The 21698-nt window shown below is 36.1% G+C and overlaps 1 protein-coding gene across 2 annotated transcripts in view; it reads right to left on the bottom strand.

Moving 5' to 3' along the window:
- Positions 1–4375: 4375 nt before the first annotated feature.
- The window catches only part of LOC113492326 (glycerol-3-phosphate acyltransferase 4), a 31600-nt gene continuing 14277 nt past the window's right edge, over positions 4376–21698 (bottom strand). Inside the window, exons 3-10 of one of the 2 annotated variants that reach the window (XM_026869785.1) lie at positions 20547–20671; positions 17683–17819; positions 14932–15037; positions 9855–10088; positions 8598–8713; positions 7873–8013; positions 6847–7056; positions 4376–5728 (exon numbers count right to left, since the gene is read on the bottom strand). In XM_026869785.1, the coding sequence (XP_026725586.1) occupies positions 5641–5728; positions 6847–7056; positions 7873–8013; positions 8598–8713; positions 9855–10088; positions 14932–15037; positions 17683–17819; positions 20547–20671 (1157 nt within the window). In that variant the 3' untranslated portion in view covers positions 4376–5640. Of the gene's footprint in view, positions 5729–6846; positions 7057–7872; positions 8014–8597; positions 8714–9854; positions 10089–12299; positions 12537–14931; positions 15038–17682; positions 17820–20546; positions 20672–21698 lie in introns of both variants that reach the window. The other variant, XM_026869784.1, reaches the window with a different exon arrangement.

Here is a 21698-nt window from a genome sequence, read left to right as displayed (position 1 = left end):
GCGTATTTATCGCCCGACTAGTTTCGGACCTAACCGGGGTCCTTAATCATGAGCTAAAGGAATGTCCTGAGCCTGGGTGTCTTTGTGCATGTGACTTGAATGTTCATGAAACCCCCGCGACACAAGGATCAAATGCTTAGTGCAGGAGTAGGTTTAAAAAAAACAATTAGAAATATCTTAAAGAATATATTACATTTATTTCGTAGCGATTACACACACAACGTCCAATCACATTGAGCAATCAAAAAATATATATTGCTTTTCATTTATTTCAAAAATATACCGAATTTGATATTACCGCCGCCGATCTCTGTTCATCTTTACAGAGAACAATTTAACTCATCAGTTCCGATAGAATATATATCTATAAAATATACATAGGTACATAATATTAATAATGTGACGACTATACTTATACATGGTGATTTTTTAGTCGTCTTACAAAAGCAGCCCAGTTCATGTATCCGACGTAAAATACCCCTAGGCGCGATTTTTTTTTTTATCATCGACTAAGATAATAGGTACGAAGAAAAATTAAACAAGAGAAATCTGATATATACTCTTAAAAATGATAAAAACGCCGCCGCCCGCGCCCCTCACCATTGTTACAAGGCTCGGACAGCGCTCGCAACAGAGCTGTGTTTCTAAAAAACTACGAATAGCATCATAATATTGAATAAAAATTGCATTTTAAATTTATTAAAATCTCATAAATACCTATTTTTTTATCATGAACGTGTTCTAGTCATTGGATACATGAACTGGGCTGCTTTTGTAAGACGACTAAAAAAATCGCGGTGTATATGCTGAACAAAAAGAAATAGTCGACCATCAAATTATTGACCACAAGCAACTTACATCTTTTATTCTACATGTACGGGGGTTTTTGATTAGCGATTTGATAATTTAACACTTATTTTATAGTCGTTTTGTTATTCTGTAAGCCTTCTTTAAAACAAAATAAATAGTAAGAAATAACTTAATCTTGGATTTTCACTGTTATAGCGAAAAAATCATTATATATCAATAATTCAATCGACTGGATCTTATCAGAAAGGCTTAAAAAATCTAGTCTATATCTTGTGTTATGAGTACTAGACAACTGTTTAACATATTTCTAATTACTATTTGTCCTGGGTGGGAATCGAGCCCACGACCTCCGGTATAGCCGTCAGGGTCACTAACCACTAGACCAACAGTAGTTTTGATGGGTATGTGTGGGGTATTTTTGCCCTTAATATGTCCAATTTTTTTCTCATGGTAAGATTCAGACAATTGTAGGTCAAAGAAAATCAGTCATTATAAATGCTTAGCACAGTATTCACTCCATCTATACTCTTTGTTCATACAAAATATATTTAAACAAATCCATAATTCAACCATTTTAATGCCACGACAAGCCATTGACGGTATTTAAAATGCAGATGCCTGAGACAGTTTAACATCTCATTGAAATAAAAAAACGAATAGAAAATATAAAAATGTGACATTTCTTTTCGACAAGTGACGTCCATGACTTGTCAATGTCTGTAACGCCATTTTTGGCCTTCTTCATCCTTCAGAATTAATTTCGACGTGTTGTAATTTTATACAACTAGTTGTTGCCATCGGGTTCGTCCCGGGATTTGAACTAATGACCTCTGACTTCAGTATACGCTCATACCATTAGTACCGTATATCACTGCTAAATTTGAGCAGATGAAAGTCGTCAACAGTCAAATACACAAAATAAAACTATTTTGAATATACACTTTCATTCATTCACAAAAATGCATTCCGTTTCGATATATTTTTCATTCATTTTTTAATCAGCGACCATGCTGGCAACATTACTTGCCTAAAGAGAAAAAAATCGGGTATCAAATAAAAATCTTTTCAAAAATTATTCAGAATAGTTTTATTTCAGAGTATTTTTAATGTTTTATCACAATACCAAGCATTTGGAAGGCTGATCAATAATTTAAAACATCAATTTATTTTGTAAATAGCGACCCGGCTCGGCTTCGCACGGGAGCAATACTAATAATACTATACACTACAGAACTTCTTTAACGTTCTTTATTTTGATAATGATTCAAACCATCGTAACAAAAATAACTTCGAAATAAGCGTTGTGGAGAAAAAAATTACCAAAGAAATGGTTGTAATGACTTTTTGTAGAACTTTTTATGGTGTACAATATTGTAGAACATTATTTAGATGTAGGTATCTCTTAGGGTTAAGCCAGCGTTTACAATGAAAGCGTAAAAAAAGTAAACACATTTGAAACCTCTAAAATTGATTATGTTTCTCTACTAAATGCATAGGTTATACCTTAAAACCTTCCTTTTAAATCCCTCTATCAATTAAAAAAACCGCATCAAAATTCGTTTCGTAGTTTTAAAGATTTATTTGAGGAGGTCGGATAGGCTGTTTTCCTTTTAAGGCGGGATAGGGCTAGGATGATAATGACATATAATTTATTGATCAGCTTCCCACAGCCCAAACGGTTACATTATCAAAAACTGTATTAAATTTAAACATAGTTTATAGATAATACCGTTTAATTACAAATTTATTTTCAATTTTTTTATTCAGTGTTACCATTTCTGTACATGAGCAAGTAATAACCGGATTAATAATGTAAATGGTCAAGTTCGAGTTTGACTTGTGACTCTTAGGGTTCTGTACATATAGGTTTAAAAGAAAACAAAATGGTTGGGTTTTTTGATGGATAACATATAAATTCGAGAGATCTGCAATTTATTTGTGAGATATCAACAAATTTATGACCGTAACCATTTAAATATCTTGTAAATTCCTTTTGATCTCACCTATTTGTATGAAAACCTTAGTTTCATGAATCCAATAAGCACTTGATTGAATTTTGAGAATTAACTATTAACTTTATTGGAGAAAGTTGTTGAAATGCATGCAAAGAAATAAATACAACTTCATCTATACACACAAATGGTATCACTGACAATATTACACTAAAAATGCAACAATTCTTTTTCATTAAAAACCAGAGACTCAAATCGTCTATGAAATTTACAATTTTATAAAACGTTTCGTTATACGATTCAAAATATATAGCATGTGACGAAAAAGTTGTCTATTGTAAATATAGCCTTAAGTTAGACAAACTGACAGACTGGGCCCTTATTCTGCTATTTACAATGGCCGATGAATGAATGGAAATATGCATTTTTCTAACACAATAATTGGAAATTCAGTACGGGGCGGAACACTCACGGTCAATACAATGAATTTATAAGATGGCTGGAAGATATCACCTACTTGGGACCCAATAATACATAAACTCAAGGCCAAAACCAAGAGCAGCGCTGCAAGACATCACGACACAGTGAGCTCATACTGCGTAGGTCAGACCATAAATAACTAATCAAAATATGAAGGTAGAACGAGCAACATCTTCTGTCAAGACGAACGCCATCTCAGTCTGCCCGTGACCATGATACCTGCAAAGGTGTCGAAACGTCGGGAACTAAAATCTAAAATTAAACCGCGATAAAATCCGTAAAAGTAGTTTCATTTCAATAATAGGAATAGTTTCAAATTTAATCCAACTGCCATTCATTCATCGGCCATTGTTGCAAAATTTGGGCCCTGATCATGTACAGTCATTAACACAAGGCGGTTAGCACGAATATATTTTTAAAACTGCACATAATTTAATTCAGTTATAACATATTACAAATATGTTTCAACGATTCCGTTACATGCTGTATGATTATTTTTAACCTTTTGAACACCATAATCTATACTAATATTATAAAGATGAAGAGTTTGTTTGTTTGAAAGCGGTAATCTCAGAATGAACTGGTACGATTAAATAAAATTAATAGATTTAAAACATCTAAAGACCCACGATTTTAATTGTTACTACATTCAAATTAACAAAATCGGTCCAGTCTTTTTTTATAGTTGTAAATTGCATTGTCATCGGGTTTGAAGCTACCCTGAAAATTTCAGCCTGCTAGCTTATCGGGAAGTGCCTCAAATTGAGTTACAAAAATCCAACCGGAACGACAAAAAAACAAGAAAGTGATTGTATAAAAACGTGGGATAAAAGCATTCAGACTCCGGTTGGGTCCGAAACTAATAATAAATAATAAATAAATGCGGACAACATCACATACATTGTTCTGAACCCAAAGTAAGTTGCTAAAGCACTTGTGTTATGGAATTCAGATACAACGAAGGTACCACAAACACCCAGACCCGAGACAATGTAGAAATTTGAATATTTACATTGACCCGACCGGGGATCGAACCCGGGACCTCAGAGCTAGCGACACCTTGAAACCGGTATGTACGCCACTCGACCACGGAGGTCGTCGTCCGAACTAGTCGGGCAATCCCGATAAATACGCGTGAGTAAACCGTTACATCATTTTATTAAGGCATGCACAGTAGGGACTTTGTAAGTCGAGCTTTTTAAAAGATATATTTTTTCGTTCCGGTATTCAGACCTTACGCAATTACAAGTCTTATTTTCAAAAGTGTTGCCGAGATCATGGTCAACGTATTGCCATACACCAACACAAAAACGCGGATGACGTAGCACGCCGGTTCAGGTTTAGTCAGTAAGAGTCTGACACTGACCATTTCCTCCCCCGAGGGAGCGGGTGTCCATGAGGATTCCTGGTAATTTCATCTTGATCACATTAATATGACTATGGCGAACAAAATATTATACCAAAGACATGTCATATTAAATACACAATCGTTTAAAATACAAAAATTCTTCGTTCATTCGAATTAATAAATAGTTGAAATAAAAACTATATACAACTAACTACAATCGTAGACAATCATAGAGCTTCCCTGCTTTTTTTTTAAAGTCCGTAGACTACACGAAAAAAAACAATTGTTTTTCCAAAGCTTGAAAAATAACTTCATGTTGACTTTTTTATTATTTTTTTGCAAAATAAGTATAGGTAGTGTCACAAATACATATGCACTGTAAATAAAATACTATTTTTATCAATGCAATGAATAAATTTGAACCATCGGTCAGTGAACCCGGCAACTTAGTATCTAAAAGTAAATCTTTGATCCATTAGCTTCAAATTTGAGTAAAATTTACTCCATTTTGTGATAAATTGGTTTAAAACTTTACTCGCAGGGTAGCCCTACAATGTCGGGTAGTACAGTCAGCGACAAAAGTCCATAGACAATATCAGATTTACAAGATAAAACAATTATGGTCATATCATAGACATACATACATTTTAAAACTATTAATTTTTGTTTAACTGTTGTATAGGCATAGACTACTTACATTTTGATAATAACAAAAAATCTATTTGGGAGGAAATTTTCACTTATCACCACAGAAGAAGCTCTAGAATAGTCTAGAACTAACAAAAACCTGTTTTTTTTATAACATTGGCAACAAAAAATCCAAAACTTACCAATTCAATCTCATAACAAGCCATCATCACCAAAAAAATGCAACATTATCCACAACAGAATCCGTCAAAAAAAATCCATTATATAATTTTGTTAAACCTGACATGATCCACCGACATTTCATCACAAACAATACGGACCTACATCAAACTATCAAACCGGGTATCACTCGCCTGACGTCAAACCGTCAGGCATCAGTCAGTTCCGTCGCGCCACACAGCGCTACTCTCCCTTCAGACGTTTACTGATCTCTTCCTGTTGTAATTCCCGCCATTCCTTCTTGGGTTTCATGCGTTTCAGTTGGCCGTCCCTGGGGGAGAGAGAGATGACATGATTATTGAAAAATCTTGGATCAATTGCATACTCATACCCTACTAGTCCTACGAGCGACAAATGGAAAATGATCCCACGGGAATATAAATCGGTATAAAAACTATCCTATGTGTTAATCCTGGTTATAAGCTATCATTTCATTCTGTGGTTTTTGCGTGAAAGAGTTATCAGCATCCGTACATATGAACTTTCGAAGCTACTGGGCTTACGAACCCACCATAATGGCTTGACTGCCCTCTTAATGTTCAGAAAGTTCAACAACCGCACGTTGAAAAACGTGGTCCACAAGCCCCCCAAAAAATCACTATCTCCTCACCCTAACAACCTAACACCGGTCAAAGTTCAACGGCCTCCCGTCAAAAACCTTCCATTACTCACTATATGTGCCGTGTTTCGAAAGGAACGTTAAATTGTTGGCCGGCTGTTATTCCTACATCTATGACAGTCGTTGCAGGTAGTCAGAAGCTTGAAAGTCTGACAACCAGTCTAACTAAGGGGTATCGTGTTGCCTATAACTGGGTTGAGGAGGTCAGATAGGCAGTCGCTCTATAAAACACTGGTACTTAGCTGAAATCGGTTAGACTGGAAGCCGACCCCAACATAGTTGGGAAAAGGCTGGGCTGCCGTCTACAACTAAAAGGCCGTTAAGCCACGGTTGGTCGTTTCCTTTCGTTTAAATAAAATGTAATCAATATGACTGAATGAAATATTGTGCACAGACACTCTACATATCCATACTAATATATAAAGCTGAAGAGTTTGTTTGTTTGAACGCGCTAATCTCAGGAACTACTGGTCCAAATTGAAAAATTCTTTTTGTGTTGAATAGACCCTTCATCGAGGAAGGCTTAAGGCTATACACCATCACGCTGCGACGAATAGGAGCAAAGATACAACCGGGCAGGTATACCTAAATCATAACTTATTTCTTCTACCCACGGGGACGAAGTCGCGGGCAACAGCTAGTGTATTATAACTCGCAACCACGTTCCTAGGTTTCATTTTCAAGAGACATCAATTCCCCCTTATTTTTGCGTTATTTTGCGCTTAGCTGCTTTTTAGTTAGTAGACGGCAGTGGGACGATGATGACTCACCACATTAAGTCGACAAGTCCTCCTCGCCTGGCTATGACCGCCTTCACTCTGTTAGCGAAGTCTACGGCGGACTCGTCGGCGGCCCGCGTCATGGCCGGCATGTACCACACGTCACAGACGATGGCCCATGACGTCATCATGTTGAGCAGGTAGTGCAACATGCCGTAACGGGAACTGTTCCAGAACGCATCGCCGAAGCGGGGGTCGTATCTGGAAGATGTGTTTGTATGTAAGTAATGTTTTAAATGAAAGATTTGTAAGGAAACATGGGTATTTCATTTCATACGCAAATAGGGATGATGACAATTTCTTTTTGCAGTGTCCGTCTTGTAGTTTTTTGTATAATAATGGATACTTATTCTTTAATTTGTCCCGCAAACATAAATAGACCAAATTAAAGTGAATGAAACTTACGCGTGACGTCACGATTGAGTATAAATTTTACTCTATCGTTACGTCACAAGCCCCCTCTCCTAAACTTTAAAGCAGTTAACCTTTGTCAATTCTAGTTTTTCTGAAAAAGGAAAAAATACGTGTCTCATACTTTTCAATCATCTAACTGAGGGACTAATGAGATTTTTTCACCCGTTTTTGCTATGTTTCTACTAAATTTATACCTATTATTATTGTTTTGTTGAGTTTGGCTCAACACAATTCGTTGACTAGGACAATTAGTTTTAAGCAAAATGTCGCAATATAACTACGAATTCATTATTGATAATTATAATGTATAACAACCAGACAAAAACTACCTAGTCAAACTTCATCATTTTTTCTAGGACCAAATTATTTCGTGTTAAATGAAACAGGAATTAACAAAATTGGTTCATCTCATCAAAAATTCTGAAGCCAATCATAAAAAAAATACAGACGAATTAAAAACCACCTCCCTCTTCAAGTCGACTGAAAATACTGTTAAAAAATCACGAACTCCTATCCAATGATTTATCACTTGTGACCCTAGACTCTTGCATGCCTAATTTTCGTGCCTAGCTTATGACGGACCACAGTCACCAAATCACTTACTTGATAGCCACAGGGTATATAGTCCCGCCGACCTCGAAGCTGCCCTTCTTGAACTGCATCACAGACGTGTTGTTGATGCAGGTGCCTTCGGGGAAGATCAGGATCGGCGGGTTGTCAGGAACTGATATGTGCTCTTTTAATCTGGAGACAAGGTATTGAAGATTCAGAGAGAAAATCAACTAGTACATATTAAATAAAAAAAACGACTCCCAAATTGAGGAATTCAATCCTTGTGTAGCGAACATTGAAGTAACAGGCACAAAGACAACCAGATATAGAATCTGACACTTCGTATTCTCTTAAGCATTTTGCTTACAAAACAATTTTCTTACATTCAATGGCCATTGTTGCAGAATTGGGGCCTAGACATACAGACAGCCGAGCGGTTGTGGTCACTAAACCCACTGAGCGCGATGTGTCAGTTCGATTTCCGCGTAAGACAAACATTTGTGTGTTCCATGTGTACTTGTTCCGAGTCTGGGTGTCGTTGTAAAATCCCCCACGACAAAAGTATTAAATTCCTTAATAATAACTAATTTCTCGTAAAATTGGTCGGGCGTAGTCTTCATGGCAGATAATGACTTTTACGTACATACATATGGCATAGCAAAATTCGTGCCTAATTGTTTAAATTATCTATCTGAGGGCTAAAAAGCTTTTTACTTTATATACCCCGGTCATCTGCTCCAAGTGTTCTAAAAATGGAGATTTTTCCAAAAACTTACCTCCTCGCGACAGCGTGCCTGTCCTTGACCTCTGACCTCTCGAACCAAATGTGGGGCGAGGCCCTAGCGAGCGCCCTCTGTAGTATACCTAGGAAACCGTCGTGTCTTTGGCCGATCTGAAAATATTTATATGAACATTCAGAACTTTGTCTAAGTTCGCATTGGGGTAAGAATAGCAAAATGAAAATTCAGCATTCATAATTTCGTTTTTATTACCAGGTGGGTCTTGATAAGCGTAAACTGCGTAAACGTTTTTGATGAAACTTTAGTAAGAAGATAATCAAACTCCAAATAGGATTATTATTACTTTTTGTAGCAGCACTCAATCGATGACATCAAGCCAACGATTTAGTGCATGTAATATAAATTGCGTTGTTACCTTTCTAGGATTCGAACCCGAAATCTTCCAATAAAAACTTTTCGGAGATAAACATCATATGTAAAATCGGGAAAATATAAAATCAACAGAACATACTTACCGAACACTTTACCCCAAATACACCTTAAAACGGGGTAATTTTAAAATCCCAATTACCACACCAACATTTTACCCATCATTCCACATACCCATTACATATTTCAAGCTTAACATTCAGGAATTTACTTAAAACTTTCAATACCATCATGCGACATTTATAGAAATAAATTTATACCAGCTTATATCAACACCATTGCAAGAGGCAAACAAGTATCGTCAAATGCACAAGCAATACTTGACTATAAAATAAAGACAGAATTGTAAAATAAAAAACTACAAATTTTTACCATCGATTTCTTACCACCATTTGATGAATGTCAAAACTTACCCCAAATGATGACGTTGGTCGTTTATATCACCCAAAACTTGCGGTTCTTTTTTGCTTCGTACATAAAATAATCTATTTAGTATTTACATAGCGTAACTCATGCAAACTCACTAGCTAGTAGCATTAGAACAGTAGGACAGGCGAGAGGCATCACAGACCGCCTAGTTGACGCTAATAGCTTCTTAAATGTTTTCCGGATGATTGACGGAGGTCGAAACTTACTTAACTTACCCACGATCTCTATATCTTAAATTGGCACGGGATAAAACTAACCCGCAATCGCTGATAAGTCGTCTTTCCCCTGTCAAAAACTTACCCCACATTCTGAAGTTTCTTCTTACCCCGCTTGAAAACTCACCCCAAATGCTGCGAATTCTTCATTTCCAACGCAAAAAACTTACATTATCCATCTAAACGCTACCAAACAGCTATCTACACATGCAAAACTCACCAGCGAGTAACAATTATCGCACATCAACACGAGCGCGTCGATGGGACTCGTGTGGTTCGCGACACAGATCCCGTTCCGGGGCTTGTAGTGCGTATCGTGGTACGTGATCACGGCCGATATGCAGCGCGACAGGAAGTTGAAGCACATCACAGAGACCGCGTAGTTGACGCGCTGTTTCGTCTTGCCGTCGGGGAGGGTTCCCACGCAAGCTGTGCAGGCTACTAGCCACCATACCTTGCGTTGTTAAGGACAGTCACTGATTATAATGATGTGGGTGTGGAATGGTTTGGATGCATGATTGAAGCCCTGTTTAAACCTGAGCGGTGTTCTTTGGCGATTTTTGTCGTATGGTTGATGTACAGACTGGTGTCAGAGTTTAGACCGAATGTAGGCCTCTGACGTGACTTAACACATTCTTAGGTGTACCGGTATACTGTATTCTTTCACCGTTTTGAGTGAATTGGAAAAGACAGTGGTGCTTGTCAGGATTTGAATCTCCGACGTTACATTTGGCAATCCAAACGTTATAACACTAGACTATTACTGCGACTGTATGTTATTATTGAATTTCGCGATATTCCACCTAGAGGTGAGAAAATATTCTTTGGTATGAAGTTTCATATTAATGAATACCCACTTGTTATGCTTTAGTGCAGGCATAGATAATGGAGAATCCACTATGCCTGTTTGAAAATTGTAGCATTATAGTATGCAAGAAAGTATTGAAATGAATACCGCTTAGGTTTAAACAGGTCGTAACATGTCTAACATACCTGTTCAAGATCGATACTTATCGAAATGTTTCATCGTGCCATCTCTATCATTGTCAAGTGGAATGTTGAGACGGAAAGACATTTAGAACTTCACTTAGATAAGTATCGTACTTGCATAGGGCTTATGATTACAATATGGTATGTATAATATGGATCCCAAATGATTGATGAACACAGAATATGTTATGATCAGTGTAAGGCGATAGGATTCTAAATTAGTATTTATATTTTATTATAAAACTTTCGTGAAAGTGATTGATTTTCAAATGAGGCAATAGTAAACTTAAGTTTTACTCGTTCGCCCGAAGGCACGTCAGCTCATGACTCCGGTTGGGTCCGAAACTAGTCGGGCTACCCCGATAAATACGCGTGAGTAAACCGTTACATCATTTAAATACTTATTTAGTTGAAATAGAGTACATATTCGTTGATTTAAAAGCTTGTTTCACAATTTAGTTTTATTTAAAAATATATAATAATTTAAAATCCATCACGTCTTATCATAGATCCATTTAGTGCATTATAGTGTCATAGAAACATATAAAGCAAAGTTTAAAGAAAGTCATAAACATACATAAATAAATAAATAGAAACAAGTGACTGACAGAAAGAAAAATACATAAGCATGGATAGGACAGAACACAAAGAAAAGTAGACCTTATTTTAATAAGAACAGACTATATCTTTCTTTAAAGAAAACTGTTTATATTTAACCGTTCTCTAAAACTCATTCAATCAAAATATTGTAATAAAACATTAATGTATTGACAAACGAACAAAACGAACCGATTCAGATGTTTCACAGACCTCAGACAAATTGCGAGCCAAGAATAATTATTGTTATAGACATGCCTTAATGTCTAATCCACTAAATATAGGACAAACACAAATTACCCCAACATCGCGCAAAGGCAGAATAAAAACATAAAGTTACCCCATATAATGACATGCTACTATTCAAATAAGCAGCCGACTTAATTGATATGTCTTAATTAAACGGACATGGCTTATTGCATATAACTTAACAATAGGACAAACACAGTACCCCGTAAAATTACCCCAACTTCACACATACTACCAAATATGAGACGACTTCTGTAGACGAAATTTCTATTTCGAGCAGGTATAACAGTACCAAAGACATATGCATTAAAACTAATTAAAATTAGGACATACACAAGACCGTGTCTTCACAATCGTACATTATCATTCAAAACAGAACATAAAAACTATCCATTACTTTTAAACTCAAAATACAACAAAATTACCCTGTCTGAAAAACAAATACGAATTTAAAATTTCCACTCTAAATTACCCCTCCGAAGTTAACAACAATCTCAGATTTTAACTATTTTTAATTCAGTTTATATTTAACATTACCCCCAATATATATCTTATAATACTACCCTGTTACTAAGACCCTATAATATTGCCCTTTCATAAGAAAACCACCACTTAACATATAACTAAAAATAACCACAAGAAACATTACCCAAAATAACCTAATTATTCGTCAACGAAAACATTCACATAACCTACAACATTACCCCGAACACACAGCCTATAATATTACCCCTTCAAAATGCAACAGACACTTCACATAACAACTCAATATCAATAACATCCCTACAACAAAAACCCCGTCTAAAATTACCCCACCAATCAAACCTACCAATGAGAAGCAAGTATTGACGCTCAACACTCCGACATCGATCGGGCTCGTATGGTTCGCTACGCAGAATCCGTTCGACTTCGGAGCGTATTGTTCGTCGTGGAACCTCGCGCTGACCGATATGCCGCGTATTAATACGCGGATGCTGGTCTTGTAGGACGCGCGGCCGAGTATCGCGCGGAGTCGCGGAAACGGGACCAGACTCACGACCCAAGTTGATAACACCATTACTAATACCTATTTTATTCAAAGAGTTTTCGTTATATTGAATTGACTTTGGGGATAAGATTGGGGTTTGACGCTGTGCTGAGTAACTTTATTGTAAAGAGAGATAAGTGTATAATTTGTGTGAAATTAAACATTCTTTTTAGGACAAACTTTAAGTATAGGTATATTTCTAAATTTTTATTTATTATTTGTAGGGTGGTTCTAGGTTCGGTCGGTGTATGGAGGATTGCGACGCATTGCCATACACCGATACGAAAACGCGGACGTAGCACGGCGGTTCAGGTCTAGTCAGTAAGAGTCTGACACTACCCATTTCTTCTTCGAGGAAGTGGGTATTCATGAGGATTCCCGCACCATACCAAAAAAAGGGTGGTTCTAGGTGGCTCAGGGTATCTTAGAAATATTTGAAGAAGGCAGGGCCTAGCAGTGAGACATATTAGTCTTTATAAATAAATTTCTATTAAATATGAGCTGAAAATCTAGATAATTCATAATAATATCCAACCGACAATTTATGTCTAGGTAGTTCCGGCGGAATTTGTAGTAAATTAATATTGTACCGATTGCCTTTTTGAATAATAAATAAATGAAAATATTGATTCGTTCTTTTAATAGCTACATTATTACTTTAATTTCAGTTAAGACGCGTAGGTCACCGTACCGTCGCCGCGTCGAAAAGAACGAGAATAGATAAATGAAATAGTAATAAATAATTTAATTTGTATGTAATTCGTTTAGACTTACTCTTGACAGCAAGTGATTTCTATACGATATTGAATTATAGCTATTACTTACTTAAATACGAATCTAATATATAAAATTCCCGTGTCACGATGTTAGTTACCGTACTCCTCCGAAACGGTTCGACCGATTCTTATGTAATTTTGTATACATATTGTGTAGGTCTGAGAATAGAACAACATCTATTTTTCATACCCCTAAGTGACAAGGGTTGCCCACACAAAAATTAATATTTTTATTTTTTGGACGAAATTTTTCGTTTTTACTTTTTTTATAATGTAGCATTAAAAAATACATCCAACTAGATATAATTTATGAGGCAAAACGACGTTTGCTGGGTCAGCTAGTAAATAAATATAATCCATCCATTTTATAGACATTGGGTAATTATTTTTATAAAAATTGTTTACATTCCACACAAATTTTACATTTACGGGAATTTAATAATAAATGTATAATATTAGTAGCAGAAGAAATATAATGAAAGTTATTAACAATAAGAAAGGAAAAATAGCGGAAAAATAATAGATCAATAAGAAGAGAAAATTAATAGCATACAATAGTTTCAGAAATAAATTTGATGGTAACTACTATAGACTGCAAAGCCAGGGGTAACAAACAATTACAAAAATAAAAGTTTATATTAAATCTTGAAATGAAACTACTTTTACGAATTTTATCGCGGTTTAATTTTAGATTTTAGTTCCCGACGTTTCGAAACCTTGCAGGTATCATGGTCACGGGCAGACTGAGATGGCGTTCGTCTTGACAGAAGATGTTGCTCGTTCTACCTTCATATTTTAATTAATTATTTGTGGTCCGACCGGCAAAGGTTAAAATTAAACCGCGATAAAATTCGTAAAAGTAGTTTCATTTCAATGTCTAACATTCGCGTAAACCTAAGAAACCATTATATTAAATCATTTAAGTATAATACCAGTTATAAAAATACACAAAAGTTACGTTTTTGGAAATGAAAAGTCACCACTGACGCATAGTCTAACTACTTTAGGACCCCTATTCATTTACCCCACTGTCAAAAAGAGTGATTTACTTAAAATCTTATGTAAAGTGCTATGATAACTATAATTTATTGTCTTTGACGACCTCCGTGGTCGAGTGGCGTACGCACCGGTTTCAAGGTGTCGCTAACTCTGAGGTCCCGGGTTCGATCCCCGGTCGGGTCAATGTCAAAAATCACATTTTCTACATTGTCTCGGGTCTGGGTGTTTGTGGTACCTTCGTTGTATCTGAATTCCATAACACAAGTGCTTTAGCAACTTACTTTGGGTTCAGAACAATGTATGTGATGTTGTCAACATTTATTATTTATTTTCATTACCCCCATACTAAAGACCATTTGGTCTTAAGTATTGGGGTATTTATTGACTACATATTTCCCCCTCATATGGGGTCAATAACAACAGACATAAACTCAAGAATATTCCGTATGTTTTAAATTGGCCACTTTCATTATTATATTATAATACTAGAAACAAAATTAATATGTTCTAATTCTACCTCTATTCACCAACTGTATTCAAACCCGAAATAAACTCAAATTAACCAATCACAGCACTTAACATAAGATCAAACGAAAATAAATAAATCGATTTCGAAAAATTGGGGGTTAATGAAAAAGGTACTGCGAATTAAAACTTACCCCAATAATGAAGATCATTATCCTGAGCGGCAACAGGAACATGTATCGTACTACGAATCCCATCGCCCATATGATCGTGAGGCGCCACGTTAAGAACTCGTATTGTCTGGAACAAATAAAAACATATTTTAGCATAATTTGCTATAAGTCTCACTTCATCGGCCTAGCCTTTTCCCAACTATGTTGGGGTCGGCTGCCAGTCTAACCGGATTCATCTAAGTACCAGTGTTTTACAAGGAGCGACTGCCTATCTGACCTCCTCAACCCAGTTACGTGGGCAACACGATACCCCTTGGTTAGACTGGTAGGCAGTGGCGTGCACAGAGATTTTAGTCAGGGTAGGCAAAAAGAAACGGCCAAGTGCGATTCTGATTCACGACTCTCACAGTTCGTACAAAATGTAAAAAAAGGTTACCCATCAAATTCACGACCGTAACAAATGATGCTTAACCTCGATTTCTCGGTGATCTATGAAACTGTTTACTCTCTAAATAACTATCAACGTTCATGCCTACAGCCGAAAGACAGACGGACAGAAGGCCAGCCGGATTTAAAATGTTGTGCGGTAAACTTTGTAGTTACATACCTAGTGTACCTAGCCAATGTATTTGAATATTAAACTTTTACAGCTATCTTTTCGTCACATCATTTATCATTGAATCGCAGGTAGTCAATAACGTTTACATTTCTTTAAACTTTTTTCTATTGACAACATACCTATCGTAATATTGTAACCACGTACGTAAACACGAAAATAACCTTTCCGTTGAACAAAGTAGGTACCAAGCGGGAAACCAATAAATCGTGTTAAAAGGTACTAAATAGATATATTTCTGTATTTTTTTGTAAATAAGTTTAGATAAGTGAAATAATCTAAGTATAGTTTAAAATAAATGGATAGGGAAACAGAACAAGCGATTTCTCTGTATCTACGAGCAACTCGTTAGATTTAAATCATTATTTTTTCTACGTATTGTTTTGAACGATTGACTCACCTTTCTTAATTTATGAGATGTCTTGCGTAGAATTATATTGTTTTATATTAAATTTACGATTAACTGTACCTTTCGTTTGTATCAAATTCAAAAAAGGCGTACTGCGGCCTTTCGCGATCACTTGTTTTTTGTCACCGAAAGATAGTTTTAAAAACGCACCAGTTTTTATTTTCTGTACACACACACCACTAGAACAACTTTCACAGTTAAAAACTTCCATTATTTATAATAATTATACAATTATCAACGATAAAATCTCAAAGAGATGCGTTTACGAAACGAATCAAACAAACAATAATAATGGCGTCCAGGGTTACCCAATTTGAAAAAATACCCATATATTTTACTTAATATTACCCATTTACCCCAAAAAAGTTGAAAAAGAAAAACCCGAATAATCGCAAGGTTTACTTGTTCATTTGATAAAAGTAAAGTATTTAGAATAAAACAAAGAAACTTTATTATTTTGGTTAAAATCAATGAATAAAAAATCTGACGTCGTTGAAAAATGACAAAGAATATTTTTTAAATGAATAACAATGAAACACATTGGAGAAAAACTATAGTCGTAATTTTTAAATGCTAAAAATATAATGTAAAAATTCCATACTCCTTCTTAATTACCCACCTTAGAGGGTAAATCTTTTCAGTTGGGTGGTAACACTGATTTACGACAAAATTTCGCGGTTGTAATAAAAAGTCACTGCCTACAGTTGTGTTAGTGTGCGTAGTGGTGACGTAGTGTGTACAAATGATTACATCAACACACACAACAGTGTTTTTGTATGACTACGAGACTTTCACACGCACACATAAACACTCCACTGAATCAGTTAGACATTTAGTTTAAGTGTCTATACGCTTGGTGGCGCTAGCGCAGCGTTGTTAAGAATGCAAAAATGTTCGTAGTAGTGTACTAGTATAAATGACAGATGGCGTTGTTTTAAGTTTTAAACACTTCACTTATTTAATTGTTCTATAATTAGATTAATATATGTTATGTAAAAATAATTATTAATATTTTAAATAAAATATTATTGTGAATGTCTGTCTTAGATTCTCAGGGTAGGCAGTGTCTTTTTGTCTTTATGGACTGCACGCCACTGCTGGTAGGCAGACTGTTCTAGCTTCTGACTATCAGTAATGACTGTTAATTATATGTAAATAACAGCCGGGACCCAAGTCGGTTGTTCTTGTTAATATAAATTTATTTAGGTATCTTTTTTCGTCAGTAGAATTCAATAATATCATTTTAAAAGTATTTAAAAATCATAATTACGATAATAAGGATGATGACTGGGTATAAAAAGAAAAAATCTCATTAGTCCCTCAGTTAGATAATTGAAAAGTATGAGACACGTATTTTTCCTTTTTCAGAAAAACTAGAATTGACAAAGATTAACTGCTTTAAAGTTTAGAAGAACTTGTGACGTAATGATATGGTAAAATTTATACTCAATCGTGACGTCACGCGTAAGTTTCATTCACCGTAATTTGGTCAATTTATGTTTGCGGGACAAACTAAAAAATACGTATCCTTTATTATACAAAAACTACAAGACGGACACTGCAAATAAAAATTGTCATCATCTCTATTCCCATATGCTAGGAACACCTGATAGCAAGATACGATTGAAGTTATAAGGGCTTCTAGTCTAACCGAATGCAGCTGCAGACGACCAGAACATAGTTGGGAAAAGGCTAGGATGATGATGGAATAACTGGCCTTCACTTGAAAGTCCAAAGTGCTCCTTACCTATTAGTCCTGGTCAAGAGGTTCCAGCTCCTCAACTCCTCGGCCTCGAAGACGGAGGTGACCTGGTCCTCGATGATGGACTCCATGCCGGCCTTCACCAGGTCCAGGCAGTTCGATAAGTGGAACTCTATGTTGTTCTGTAAATAGAGGAGGTAATATTTCTTTAGATTTTTGCACTTGTACAATTTTTTAAACGCCTCCCTAATTAAGAATTTTCCTCTTTGTATCGCAGAGGGGAGAAATGAATTGCAATACACCGACACAAAAACGCGCGTTAAAAAAAAATAATGGTTGTGTCGTGGGATATTATTAGACTTTCAAAATCAATACACAAAGACTTCTGTTCCGACTGTAATATCTTTATAAGCTGTTGCTATACCATTGTCCATCAGGAACATAATATCGGGATAAAAACTATCCTATTAGTTAATCCTGCTTATAAACGATCCCACCAAACATCCATACATACAAACTTAGGCGTTTATAATATCAGTAGAATGGGATCCTAAAAAAACAGTACGCCTTTATTTCTGCCTTTCATCCTAAACGGATACACCTGGCTTAATTAATCATAATTATATTAATAGGTTTAACACACTTCTATCCTACTCTTATCAATGTATCAACGATTTTGCAACGGATAGCTGAATCGTCCATAATTACTTAATAAGTACAAAATTGGTGCAATCTTTATCACCGAATACATTATTGATATGATTTTTAATCCGCGCGATAGCTGTTTCTTTCACGTGTTTATGTATAAAAGAAGTTTCTAGTGTTTTTGTGTATGATTTTGTACGTTAAAAATTACTTTCGTGAGGTGGATTTCATAATTATTCTCCACTAGCTTTTGCCGGCGACTTCGTCCGCGTGGTTAGAAGATATAAGTTATAATTTATACCTGCCTTCTATCTATCTTGTAGGATTCAGTCAGCGTTTGCAATGTAAGCGCAAAAAAATTGTTTTTTTACGACCTCACATTAGAAACCTCAAAAACTGTAGCCTATGTGTTATTCTGATGTATAAGCTATATTGTGGTAAAGTTTCATTCAAATCCATTCAGTAGTTTTTACGTGAAAGAGTAACAAACATCCATACATCCATACTTACAAACTTTCGCTTTTATAATAGCAGTAGGATACTGAAATCTGGTATCGCCAACGAGAAGTAAGCTAGCGTGGTGATCAATGCTCAAACCGTTCCTTAGGCCGGTGGCAAGCGTATGTAGGCCTGTATTATTATTCATAAGTATATTCTTTATAACGGTTTACTCACACGTATTTATCGAGATTGCCAGGCTAGTTTTGGACCCGACAAGGGTTCTAAATCATTAATTAAACATAGATTTTTCATATAGAACCAGTGAGTTTGAGTTGAAAAAAATATTTTTTTATAAGATAGCCTATTTATTGAGAAAGGACATAGAATATCATCACGCTATGATTAATAGATGCAGAGCATTTACAAAAACGTGGAGAAGATGAGTGCACTTTAAAACTACTAATCCCATTTCCTGACTATTATCTTCAACGCCACGCGAACAAAGTCGCGCGTTACAGCTAGTCTAAAATAAGACCGAGTTGTGTTCAACTCATTGTATCACTTTAAAAAAACCCGAGGGAAGTCACTGGACACAACTAGTTTTACATTTATCTATAAGCAAGATAATACAATATGTAAAATACACACTACTATTCAACAATATTGCAAAGTCATGTAGACATCAACTGTCTCGGTGGCCTTGCTGTCCTATGAGTGGATTTTCAAGCATGAGGTGCAGGTTCAACTCGCACCAAGGAATTTAATAATCTGTGTCGCGGGGGTTCCACAAACATACAAGTCACATGCACAAAGACACCCAGACTCAGGACAAGCATTCGTGGATCACACAAACGCTTGTCCTACGGGGATCGAACTAACACGTCGCGCAGTGGGTTTGGCGTGGTGACCTCAACCACCTGTCTATCCGTGCAGTCAAATCCACATAGCAACAGAAACAAAATCCGTTTCGAGAAAACGTCCGCAGCAAGTTGAATAGCATTCATTTGATAACAATGGCCTGATAACAGATAACGTCCCGATATTGTTTCTAAGCTGATGACATTCTGATAAACAAACATATGGAAAAACGCGGCAAGTAAACAAATGTATTAGTAGTAAAAAGAAAATCAAGCCTGTTTAAATAAAACTATTGATTTAATCGTGGGGTAAGTGTTTTTTATTGAGGTCAGTTTAAAGTCTTGGGGTATTTATTAAAGTGGTTTCTGCTGTTTGCCTGGGGCAGGCTTACACTGCTGTTTCTATTGTAATCTAATTCTTGTGTCGCGGTGGGTTTCACAAACATTCAAGTCACATGCACTAAGTCTTCCAGACTCAGAACAAGAATTCGTTTTCACGCGACTTCGCCGCATCAGCTCAATTAAACACTCCGGTTGGGTCCGAAACTAGCCGAACATTGCCGATAAATAGGAGTAAGTAAACCGTTGCATCATTTAATAAAAAATGCTTGTCCTTCGCCAGGATTCAAGCCTTGACTTATTGCGTTGCTAACAATCTTATTAGCGGTATTTTATTAAAAGAACGACTCCCGCAGTAAGGAATTTAATCCTTGCATCGCGGGGGGTTTCACAAACATACAAGTCATGTACAAAAAACCCAGACTCAGAACAAGCTTTAGTGGATCACACAAATGCTTGAACTATGCGGGGATCGCACCCGCGACACGTCGCGCTCAGTGCGTCTGGCGTGGTGACCTCAACCACTCGGCTATAATATCAGAATCATCAATAACCCCCCCCCCCCCTACTTTTCACTTGGCTCTAGGTTTCTATTTCTACGCTCTTCTTCCTCCCGCTGCCACTTACCTCTCCGTTCCCCTGAGGAGTCCTGTGGCCGTTCTGCACGCGCTCCTGGCTGGTGCTCCTCTTGTAGTTCAGCTCCGGCGAAGGTCCAAGGATCTCCGCGCGTTCTATCACTGTCATCTTAGTGCCTGGAAATGGGGAAAAGTGAGGATTTTAGATTTGGGGGTAATTTAAAAACGCCTATATTATTCCGACCATAAACCGACGTATAACCGATTCCAAAAAGTTACTGAACCGATTTTAATTAATGTAGCAGTATTCCCCAAGTTCAAAGAATACCTTGTACAAAAAAATTGCAACTCTTTAAATCAGATTTTTACTTTCGGAGATAGGCGAACACAAACATAAAAACATGCATGCAAACACTTTTGAAATTTCGCACATTTGTTTAAACACTAATATAGATTAACTTCTAAAACAAATGTTCAATTCTGGAATATTACATAAATACGGGTCAAATTGATAACCTTCTTTTTGAAGTCGAAAAATACGCATAGGTTTCACTACTAAACAGATACAAAACATGTTTTTTTAAGCTCGCTTGAAAGAAATATAACCCTTATCTCACGGACATTCAATTCACATGTTTGTTAGTTCAATACATTGAAGTACCTAATTGGTCAGCTTAAGCCATCAAGACCCCAAATGACTGACAATACATCAATTTAAATAATCATTTCAATTTTACAAAACTCTCTGATGTGAACAAAAACTGCAATTCCTTTGTTTTACATGTATTTTACTAATAATGGTTTCTATTCACAATACTTAGATGTTTTGCTATTTAATAGGGATGATGACAATTTTTTTTTGCAGTCCGTCTTGTTGGTTTTTGTATAATAATGGATACGTATTTTTTAATTTGTCCCGCAAACATAAATTGACCAAATTACAGTGAATGAAACTTACGCGTGACGTCACGATTGAGTATAAATTTTACTCTATCGTTACGTCACAAGCCCCCTCTCCTAAACTTTAAAGCAGTTAATCTTTGTCAATTCTAGTTTTTCTGAAAAGGGTAAAAATACGTGTCTCATACTTTTCAATTATCTAACTGAGGGACTAATGAGATTTTTTCTTTTTATACCCAGTCATCATGCCTATTCTTTAGTAAGTCTGTCATGGGCATGTTGTGAGTGGGGATGAAAAGTAACA

Source organism: Trichoplusia ni, chromosome 3 (assembly GCF_003590095.1).
Source record: "Trichoplusia ni isolate ovarian cell line Hi5 chromosome 3, tn1, whole genome shotgun sequence".
Taxonomy (NCBI): Eukaryota; Metazoa; Arthropoda; class Insecta; order Lepidoptera; family Noctuidae; genus Trichoplusia; species Trichoplusia ni.
Note: the sequence above shows the minus strand (reverse complement) of the source record. Positions and strands in the feature narration are given on the sequence as shown.